Source organism: Uloborus diversus, chromosome 1 (genome assembly GCF_026930045.1).
Source record: "Uloborus diversus isolate 005 chromosome 1, Udiv.v.3.1, whole genome shotgun sequence".
Classification (NCBI taxonomy): Eukaryota; Metazoa; Arthropoda; class Arachnida; order Araneae; family Uloboridae; genus Uloborus; species Uloborus diversus.
In genome coordinates, this window is record NC_072731.1 from 46,854,405 (window position 1) to 46,866,250 (window position 11,846).

Below are 11,846 nucleotides of genomic sequence, written 5' to 3' on the forward strand. Positions count from 1 at the left end.
CAATGTTTCGATTATTTTTTTTCTAAACAAAAATTATAAGCAAATTAATGCGCATGATTCGACACTTTTAGAATTTCAGAAAAAAAAAAGTGGTAAATTCTACTGTAAAATATAACGTTTACACTGCAGAAAATGTTTACTGTGAAATTTGAAGGAAAAAGTAAGCAACTTCAACACTAATTGGGACTAATGGAGCGAAGCATAACCTTTTCCACTTCCTGAGGATCCTCCAGTTAAAACCGCTCTGCTTTCAACTATCTCTTTATCACAAAACGCAACTAGCCACATTTTATTATTAAGATGTATTGTTTTTTTTTTTTTTTTTTTTTTGTCAAGTTCTAACAATTTACTTGTTTTAATATCATAGCTGCCAACCTTAAGACAAAAAAATAGGAGCACCGAAGAAAAAAAATAGGAGCACCGAGGGTTAAAATAGGAGCATGAAGTTGAAGTACTAAAATGCGTATTTTTTTAATATTTCTGCTCGATTTTCAACAAAACTACAACTCGGAAAAATCAAAAAAGAATTTTCATTTAAAAAGATTATGCAGTTACATACATTTTTAAATGAATTAATTTCATTCCATGAAATTACAAGCAAGTCTGGAATTTTTCATTTTAAAAATTCAAATGGTTGGAATTTTGTTAACTTAAGGTAATATTGCATAATAGGCCACAGCAAAAAATCCAAACATAAAAACACAATTCTAATGGCACTATTAATTTTCCTATTGCATAAATAGATTTTTAAATTACAATGATCTGATTACCTGAAGTCAAATCAGTTTTAACTTGAAATAAATTATTATGCAATTACACAAGAAACACACAATCACAAAAAATATTAATCAAATTAAATTATTTGTTTAAATTTTATGCAACTGTTGTAGCTGATTTTGCTTTGTTCAAAAACTCCTTATCATAATTTTGCAAGTAACAAGCATCAGTAATTTGAGATTTTGCAATGAGAATTGCTTGCAGGGTCGATATGTTCATAGAGCTTCTGAAAACAGTTTTGTTCCTCCGAACAAGACTAAATATGCGCTCACAGGTGGCATTACTATTTGGGTTTGTCAGTATCCCTAGCATAACCTCGCTTAACTTTTCATACAACGGCTGTCCAAGAGGTCCAATTTCTTTGGACAACATAGCCCATTGTCCATCTGTTCAAGAAAGAAGTCCATTCATATCTTCAAGCATATTAAATATGCGTGAAGATATAAAATTTGTTTTTTACATTATGAGCAATTCATGCTAATGAATTATAATTTGATAAACTCATCACACATATAAAATTATGAGTTTTTCAGATAGTACACAAATCAAAAATTAATACTTTTTGCGAGAGTTTTAAAAATACTCTCTTCAAGATATTTATCTTTGATTCAGGTTCTGAAAGGTTCTGGAAGGGAGAAAAACATAAAAGATAACTACGGAAATAAACAAAATGCAATGGAGACGTAAACTTGAACTTTGTTTTCTGTTAAAGTTTACAATAGCATAAAGCGTAAGAAGAAATACTCTGGGAGAATAACCAACAAGAAAAGTTCGTATTTGACTTGGAAAATTGAAACTAAATAATTTAACTCCCTGCTGAAAGCTCATAAATATACTTCAGCAACGCGATTTCATCCAGTTCTCCGTTCTCTCTGATTTTGTTTGCTCTCCCAGCTGCGTAGCCCTTGTTTTATTGTTACTGGAAGTCGGCGAGTATCAATAATAAATATCAATTGTTTTCTTTCGAGATTAAATACAGTAAACTGTAACCATAATAAGAAATCATGATCACTTCTATGTATTTTATTTTCTCGATCGTAGAGTCAAAGAAAACCAAAGATAAATGTGTTTTCGATCGTTTGCTAAACCTAATTCGGTAAAAAGATAATCTATAGAATGTGGATCAGTAAAAAAAGATGATGGGGGGGGAGGGGCATTCAATTCTAAAAAAATTAAAAAAAACTGCAAAACTAAATGCCAAATCTGGTGATAAAAAAAGATGGGTACACATATAGGCCAAAGAAAAGAAAAAACCGTTTGGTTTAAGTGTTTTACTAATGTGTATATTTTTATGTTCAATCGGTTTTATGAACCATTTTTTCTTAATCGATACTTGAAGCTGCGAGAAGCAAAGGGATGTTAGTGGACATGAGTAAAATGCATTTAAGCAAAACGGATTTTAACTTCCGGTTCTAGGTAGGTTTCCAATAAAAGTTTTTTTTGTTTTTTTTTTCATATATATATATATATATATATATATATATATATATATATATATATATATATATATATATATATATATATATATATATATATATATATATATATATATATATATATATATATATATATATATATATATATATATATATATATATATATATATATATATATATATATATATATATATATATATATATATGTGTGTGTGTGTGTGTGTGTGTGTGTGTGTGTGTGTCCTTATATTAATTAACAATATATTTTCTTATAAAATATACCAAAATTTAATTGTTCTTGAAATTGAGCAATACTCTAAAATAAAGTATGTACCTTATTTCTTCACAATTTTACTACCTAGTTTCTAAAATTACCTCAAATTGCAATGTATTATAGAATACTACTTGCCATAAAATATTTTTTTATATTTTGGAAAAATTTACTTTGATGCTATGTTCTGTTATTATGTTTTTTGTGTGTGAACACTTAGCCTTTTTTTTTAAAGTAACTTGGAGCTGACTTTTGAACATTAAGAACATAACATTTGTACGGTGACATGCGGGGTGTGGGCACAATAACTGAACAAATTAGAAACATAAACAACTATAAAGTAAGACAAAACAACGTTAGAAGAATTTACACACACAAGTATTAACATTAGGTTTTCTTAACGAGATCTACACAGAGACTGAAACATAGTTACTGCGGAGCATGCGTCGACGATCGTTCCCTCTAGCGGTGGGTTCTTCTTGTGTATTTACCTCGAACATTCCTCCCACCTTGAAACACTGCTGTTTCAATATGAAATATTTAAATGTTACTATAAATACAAAAAGTAATTAAAATATGAATAATGCAATTATGAATATAAAAACTAGCAATTTAACTAAAATAAAATGTAAAATAAAGTTTAAAAGTCAATCATTGTCCATTGGCAGTTTGCATAACTTAACAATGGGTCTATTAAGCAGTTCGTCAGAAGTTTTTACTGCTACTACTCTAAAACAACCGTCTTTTCTTGGAAAAACCTCTGAGATGCGTCCCAGACGCCACTTTAGCGGGGGTAAGTTTTCCCAGATCCAGTACGAGGTTTTCAACTTTCAAATTGGGTTTTCTGGAAAACCACTTTGGTCGTTGCTGTAAACGGGTCACGTACTAGGAACTCCAACGTCTCCAGAAGTGCTGCAATAGACGTTGCGTCAACTGCCAGCGTGTCAGATGGTTGCGTTTAGAAGATGTAAAATCTGTTTCTGGAACAGCGTTTAGAGGACCACCAGCAAGAAAGTGTCCTGGTGTGAGCACTGAAAGATCATTTCGATCACCTGACAGAGGTGAGAGAGGACGAGAATTGAGACATGCCTCAACTTGCACTATGATCGTGTACAACTCTTCGTAAGTTAATATTACGTTTGATATGATGCGCTTAAGATGGAATTTTACAGATTTGATGCCCGCTTCCCAAATGCCTCCCATGTGAGGAGCAGCTAGTGGGTTGAAGTGCCAGTTGACACCTTCATCAGGTAAGTAATGACCTATTTTCTCGTTATGGTTTGGTGATTTGAATAATGCATGAAGTGCGTCAAGTTTCTTCTTCACACCAATAAAATTAGTGCCGCAATCACTGTAAATGTCAGAACATTTACCGCGACGTGAAATAAAACGTTTAAAGGCAGTTATGAAGGCATTTGTTGACAAATCACTATTTAGTTCACAGTGAATTTCTCTAGTTGAAAAGCACATAAATAGACATAGATATGCCTTGCAGGTTTTTGCTCTGGAGCTGTTTGACATCCGTATGGAGAAAGGGCCACCATAGTCAACGCCACATTTAAGAAATGGTTGGGATGGCGTTACTCGTGCAGCTGGCAAATAGCCTAACATGTGCTGAGCGCTTTGAGCTTTAATCTTGGCACAAGTCATGCATTTCCTAATGCATTGTCGAATAGTATCTCTAGCAGATAGCATCCAGTATTCACCTTAAATGCACGCTTGAAATAACTGAGGTCCGGCATGTAAGTTTGTTACATGTAATGAAGAAATCAACAGGTCTGTGAAAAAACTGCGTTTTGGTAACAAAACGGGACATTTTTGATTTTCCGGTAGGTTTGCATGGCGAAGACGACCGCCCACCCTGAGCAAACCGTCATTATCAAGGAACGGATTTAGAGACAAGATCTTACTCTTTGTAGGTAGTGCGCGAGAATATTTCAAACAGTCTATTTCTGGGTGGAAATTATGTTCTTGAACTTGTTTGATCCAGAATTTGAGTGCATGATCAAGTTCTTGTGATGTCAGCAGTTCTAAATTTTATTTTTTCCTTTGAACCTTTGAAATTGTAAATAAACCTGAAACAATAAGCTGTAACTCTCTTCAGTTTGGAGAGCGAGGAAAATTTATGCAATAATTTTAGAGTGTCTTTATTTTCTGCTGTCGCTGTTGCGACGTGGGTTGCAGGTACGGTTTTCTTTTCTTCTGCGCGAATTTCATCAGTTTCAATGTACTGGAATGGTTTGTGCGAGATATCTTCTTGCGAATACAAGAAATCAGGGCCTTGCCACCACAGCGGGAAGTTCTGTAACTGTTCAAAAGTCATTCCCCGTGATGCACTGTCTGCTGGATTAAATTTGCCGTCTACGTGGTTCCAAAGAGCTTCAGGAACAAGTTCATGAATCTTTGCTACTCTATGCGCAACAAAAGTTTTCCACCGGCTAGAGTCTGATGCTAGCCAGCAAAAAACAATTGTGGAGTCTGCCCAGCATAATGTCTTAACTGAATCGAATTGTAGCGCTCGAGACGTAAAATGAATAAGTTTAGCGAACAGAAAGCCACCACAGAGTTCAATTCGAGGAAGAGAAACAAATTTTATAGGTGATACTCTGGTCTTGCTAGTAACCAGTCGCACGTTAATGTTAAAGCTTGACCACGAAAAAAAGGCAGATGACCTTGACGCGAAACATCATTTGTATCGTTTGTAATTGGTAGAATCTGCCAGAAAGCACTGAATAGTAAGATGCATGGTCTCGCTCATCCTATCTATTCCAAAATAATAACAAAACACCTATTACAAATGATACAAATGATGTTTTTGTTTCAAGGTCATCCGCCTTCTTTTCGTGGTCAAGCTATACCACTCATCGAAATCGTTCGTATGTATACTACAGCCGCGTATGCTTTTTCGGACGTATCACAAAATCCGTGAAATTCTATGATGTTACTGTAAGGTTGAAGAATGTACCTGGGTACTTTAATTTCTTTTAGTTGAGATAAGCCTTCGACTAGAGATTTCCATTCTATGCTGTAAATCTGGCGGAAGATTTTCGTCCCAGCTGAGCTTTAATTTCCAGAGGTGTTAAATAAGCAAATTGAATTTAAGAACAACGGGAGAAATTCAACCAGAAGGATCGAAAATTGTAGATATGAAGGATAGCACGATACGTTTGGTGCAAAATTCTGACATAGGAGGTAAATTCCACCTGAAAAAAAAAAGTGTCTGTTGTTGGGTTCCACAGAACTCCAAGGGTCTTGACATCATCTCTAATTTCCAGCGGCAAAGATGTTGCACAATTTTTTGGGGGAATATTTTCATGTACCAATTCTTCATTCGATGACCATTTTTTGATTTCAAATCCTCCACTGTTCAACATTTCAATTAGTTCTTGTTGCAATTGACTTGCTTCTTCAACGGACTCGGCTCCAGTAATGAGATCGTCTACATAAAAATCTGATTTAACTACCTGAGACTCGTGCGGAAATTTCTCGCTTCCCAAGCAGCACACACGCGTTCAAAGCTCGTTCTATTACACGTTCTGAGCACACCATCCGGCACGTTCACATTACGTTCTCGCAGAACGGTCTAAAAAGCGTCTATGTGTCTCATCGATCGATGTCGTATAGCACGTCTAAATCTGGTGTTGTGCCACCGCTTTTGCACCAATTTTGAACGTGGAATATTACGTTACGTTTAAGTGCTAGGAAGACGTTTCATTTTGGTGTTTACAACACGATACTGAATATTCTGTTTTCACGGGTAAAATCTTCGCAATAATTGTGTTTTTAACCCTCCAAGTCGGCTTTTCTCATAAAAATCAGTTTTCCTCAAATTTCTTAAAATTTCGCACAGGTATCCTTTGATACTCCAGAATTCACATGGATAATTTTCACTCCCCTATGGGGGCGGAAGCCCTTAAAGAGAAATTTCCCATGTACAAAAACCCAGTTTATATTGTATCTTTGCCAAATTTGGCAAAGAAGACATATTGAATGCTCAAGTCTTAACATAGGAAGTTTTCGTCCGCCCCCCCCCAGGGGGGCGAAACCCCCATAGCTCATTTTCCTTTTTGCGAATCGATTTTACGCCCATATCGTTGCTAAATTTGCCACATAGATCCTTTGATACTTAAGAATTAACATAAGTATTTTCGCTAACTTCAATGGAGGGGGGGGGCTCCCATAGAGGATTTTTCCTTCTATAAATGCAGTTTGCTTTGGATATTTGCCTATTTGGTTTATAGGTCCTTTGATGCTCAGGAACTCACAAAGGAGAGTACCCCTCCCCCCCCCCCATGGAGCGTAAAACCCTTAACCTTATATAAAATCCAGTTTATGTCAGATTTTTGCCAAAGTTGGTGCGTTTAGAGTGGTTACGGCTCTTTCAGCTCCATTCTTAAATGCGTTCTTGAATCATAATGTTCAGATTTTGTGCACTTTTTTTCGTAGATTTTTTTTTTCAACCTATTGTTTACAATATCTGTAAAATGTGTAGTGTATTCATTTTTGCCTGCATTCAGCAGACATGAATAATACACCTATGACTTCATAGATTCTGACGAAATGACTATTTGTAAAGGCTTTACTGCTATACAATAAAGCTCCTTAGCACACTGGATAGCAGTGCTTTATGCAGCCACACCATAGGTTCACGGTTCGACCCTTGGGTTTAGGCAATGTGTATTACAACTGAACTTCAATAGTAACTTCCCATGAATACGTGAACAGAGTTTGAAAAAAACTTTTTTTTGCCATAGCTATTCAATTTGCTGTTTGATCAGCACATTGCTTTATTTTGAGTTTATATGTTGGTTAGGATTAACTGAGAATAAAATTTTGTGCAATGAAAGAGCAAATTAAATAGTTATGGCAAAAAAAAAAAATCATATTCCGAACTCTACAATTGGACAAAATACTGTGAAATAGCCCTTAGAGAATTTTTTGATTAAAACCCTTAGTTTCCTACTACCTCTCCTTTTTTTCTCTATAAAATGCAAGGAGGGGAATATAGGATACAGGGACACAGTTAAGATGACTGAGCTTTTACAAAATGAACAAATTGGTGATTTGTTTTGAAAATTATAGTATATAAAGTAAGAACGTTGTATTTTATAATAAATCTGTTATTAAAACAGTATTTGTTACTTTTGGCAGTAAATTTGTGATTTTAAAAGAAAAGTGGAAAATGTTCACTTTTTTTTCATAGGGCAAAGTGAAAAAAATATTTTAGTAATGAATTATTTTCTTTTCGATTATAAAAAATATTTTTGATCAAATAACTTCGTAAATAAAAGTCAGGATTGCAAAGCGAATAATTAAATATTAATTAATGTATGAAGAAAAATAAATAAAAAAGAGAGAGAATTAATAAGAAAATAAGTGAATGAATGAATAAATAATCGAATTACTAAATGAAGGAATGCAAATGAGTTTATCAAGAAATGAATACGTTAGTGACTCAGTAAAGGATAGAGCGACTAAACGAAATAAACTATTTCACTTTGCCCCATCTACTTTGCCCAGCATGTACTTGCCTAATTGTAAAAAATATTCAAAATACAAATAAGCTAAATATTAACTAATAAATACAGCACTGAATATTAGAAGGTCTCAATTAATATGTTAAATGTTAATAAGAACTACTTTATCATTTTAGAACAACAAAAATAATTTGTTACTTGCTACAAAGTATTACAATACGAGTATCAGTGTTTCAAAATTGAATGTATTACCTTCTGTTTTTATCTCCGGTGGGTTTTTTTTCCGACTGGAATAGACAACTTGTGCTACTACATAATTAAAATAACACCAGATAGATGGCGGTAAAAGCCAGAGTAAAATATTTCACCATTTCACTTTGCCCTCCTATTTCACTTTACCCCACATTCCCATACTTTCTTAGACCTCAGAAATAACTCATATGAATTATATTCGTATACTTGTTACTAAATAAAATCAAAATAACATATTCACACAAAAATTAATTAAGAAACACATAAAGTCAATACCAAAATTTAATTATTAAATATCCTTTATTTTACATGATAGATTTTTACACATATTTTTGGAACAACCAAATTTTAAAAACCATATCTGTCCCGTTTACGGCTTTTATTGCCTAAAATTAAAATGAAAATAAGAAGACAAAATTCCCAATTAATCCGCATATATACATAATAACCAATGATCGAGTAACGCTCCTGGTGTCACCAACAATGAAACTCGCCCCACGGAAAGTGATATAATGCTCTTTTAAGATTTTTTTTTAATTAATCGTATTAATAAATTGCTAAATATTGATCAAGTATGAAGGGAAGGAAAAAAAAAAAACGTGAAAGAGGGTTCGAGTTTTTTAGTTCTGATCACAGAAATACGATAGATTATAAATAGCAAAAACTTAATTCATTAAAAATAACAATTAATGCAGTAATATATCTGTAAGTTATTCCCTGAATGGTTATTTTTTACTACATTTCTACGATTCGACAACCAAAACGGTAGAATAATAGGCAGATTTTTTTCTATTTTTCAAAGTAGTAATTTTAATTTCCTACCTATCTATTTAAAATTCCATAATTTGTTGGTTTTTACTGTCCGTTGAAGCATGAGCAGGAGGAAATTCAAAGCGGCAGGTGATATCGTTAACATCAGACAAATCTGCAACATATGGCTACTCGCCATTTTGTTTTGCTTTAGAATAGAATAATTAAATTTTATTCAATGAATCTCATTTTTGTAACCTTGACTATTTTGAGATAAATCTATCTTTTTTAAATACTATTTGAACGAGGAACTTTTTCTGTTAATCAAATAAGTTATTTGTAATGAATATTTTTTTAAACAGAATAAACTTTTTTTTCCAGAATATTCGAAGGTCAGAAAAATGGATAAAGTTCAGTACATATAAAAGACAACCACTCATCTCCAAATTTTAACAAATTTATAAAATAAAACTAGACTTTGAATTTACATGTTGAAGATTTTAAAAAGTTATAATAATTGCCACGTAATTTGATAAATAGAACTGAGAAGGTCGCTAGCTTTTTTCGGCATAGGCCTAACCTATGACAATAATTACAAAGTAGCTAGGATTTTTACCTCAACTTAATTTAACTCGATTTACTTACTTTTGACAAAAGTTAATCCATTACTGTGTTCTTTAATCTTCAAAGAAACATCCAATTTTACAGAATTTTATGTATTCGATCGAACAGAAGATCCCAAGGAAACTTCTAGCTCATTACATTATTCCGAGGTAAACACAGATAGAGGGCGCTCGAATTAGGTGGCATCAGCACTAAAATTAAACGGTACAGTTAACACCGGTTTGATGCCGTCAAATATTACGTTATATTAGCACGGGAATGGCACCGTGATAATATTACTGTTTTTGTACGTCGAATATAACGCACAAGTGACACTTAACACCGTCATTTGACCAATAACACGATTTCTGTACCAAATTTGAACGTTCTGGTGCTACTGGGGTTTCTTCTACTGCAAGTTGTTGCAGACATTTCGTGGCCAAATATGAAGCTGAAGCTGTGCCATATGTGACTGTCAACAAGCGGAATTCCTTGACTTCCTCGTTGGATGATTGTCTCCAGAGTATTTTTTGGTAATGTGTGTCGTCCGGGTGAATCAAAATTTGCCTGTACATTTTAACAATGTCACTCGTCATAGCGATTCTATGTTTGCGAAATCTCAATAATAAGGTTGCTATGTCGTTCTGTAAAGTTGAACCTATCATAAGCTTTTCGTTGAGAGATATTCCACTTGACGATTTAGCAGACGCATCGAAAACAACGCGAAACTTAGAAGAAGACTGATATGATTTCATAACAGAGTGATTCGGAAGACAGAAATGTTCTCCTGAATTAGAATTTTCTAAACACAGTTCCATGTGACCTAACATTTCATATTCGCGTATGAATTCTGTGTATAATTACATTTTTTTCGGGTTTTCTGACAAAACTCTTCCCATTTTGAATCAACCTCTTTTCTGCGACTTCACGAGACGAACCCAATTTTAAATTATCATTGTAAAAAGGTAACCTTACGATAAACCTACCCTCATCATTACGTGTAAATGTGGAGTGAAAATGGTTTTCACACGCCTGTTCTGAAGGGGAGAGGTTTTTTTGGAATTTCTTCCAATTCCCACAATTTCTGAACTTCAAACTCCTCGCAACGAGTGAAGTGAGTGTAAACGTGATTTGAGTTGCCTTGAGATTTTGATACTTTTCTCAAGATAACCCATCCAAAAATTGTCTCCTGAGCCAGCAAATTCTCTCCTTGAATAACAATATGCTCACTCAGCATTATGTTTGCTAGCACATCAGCATCCAGTAGGACATCAATTGTGCTAGGTTGATTACAATTTTTATCTGCAAGTATCAAATGCTTGAAGTATTTCAATTTCGAATCATCAATTTTATTCTGTGGAAGATTATTTGTAATTTTTGGGATGGTTAATGCATCAACAGTGAGTGTCAAATCAATATCTGAGACTGGCGATATTTTAATTTGAGCTGCACCCGAAATTTTATTTGATTCATTAGAACCTAACCCTGCAATTGTAACACTAACCCGCTGCCGTGGAATACCTAACCGCTGTAAACAATCCTCTCTGAAAAAACTTGCTTGAGATGCACAATCAATTAGAGCTTTACAAACATGCACATTTCCATATTTGTCGTGTGCATTAATAATAGCAGTTGGAAGCAAAACATTTTGTGCATTCAAATTCGATTCCGAATAATGATTTCATACTAACGTATCACTTTTATGTTCTTCATTTTTGGAATTTTCCGCTTCATAGAGTAAAGTGTTATGCCTACGATCGCATTTTTTGCACTTTGAACTCTTACAAGTATTAGCAAAATGATTTGGTCTTATACAATTCAAACAAATTTTCATTTGCATTACGAAATCCTTTCTCGCATTAATTGGCATTTCTTTAAATTTATCGTACTGATAAATTGCATGTGAATTATCCTTACAGAATAAACAAGTGTTCGTAACAGCGATATGTTTTGACTCAATTTTATTTTTTGATGAGAAAGATTTTTCAATCGGTGTTCTTGACGAAAATGATCCGGTGCCATGTGTGTTATGAATCAGACACGCTTAAGCTGCAGCGCGTTTTTCAATGAATTCGCAAAATGATTTGAATGTTGGAACTTCCGATTTGTTCAAACTCAATGTAAATTGACGTAATGTTTCAGAATCCATTTCTTTTTCAGGAAATAAACTAGAATGGTATCACAATGAGATACTGGTTGTTTTAGTATTTCTAAAGTGTCAATACACTGATTAGTAATATATACATATAATAATATCTAATAACTTTCTCAATCCATGAG

The 11,846-nt window shown here is 33.6% G+C and overlaps 1 protein-coding gene across 1 annotated transcript; it reads right to left on the reverse strand.

Annotated features, from left to right (window-relative positions):
* Positions 1–873: 873 nt before the first annotated feature.
* Positions 874–4,179, reverse strand: LOC129219765 (uncharacterized). Its single transcript, XM_054854101.1, has 2 exons — positions 3,384–4,179; positions 874–1,163 (listed from the first exon to the last, which is right to left on the reverse strand). The coding sequence occupies exons 1-2, from the start codon at positions 4,177–4,179 to the stop codon at positions 874–876; spliced, it is 1,086 nt and encodes a 361-aa protein (XP_054710076.1).
* Between the last annotated feature and the right edge of the window lie 7,667 nt (positions 4,180–11,846).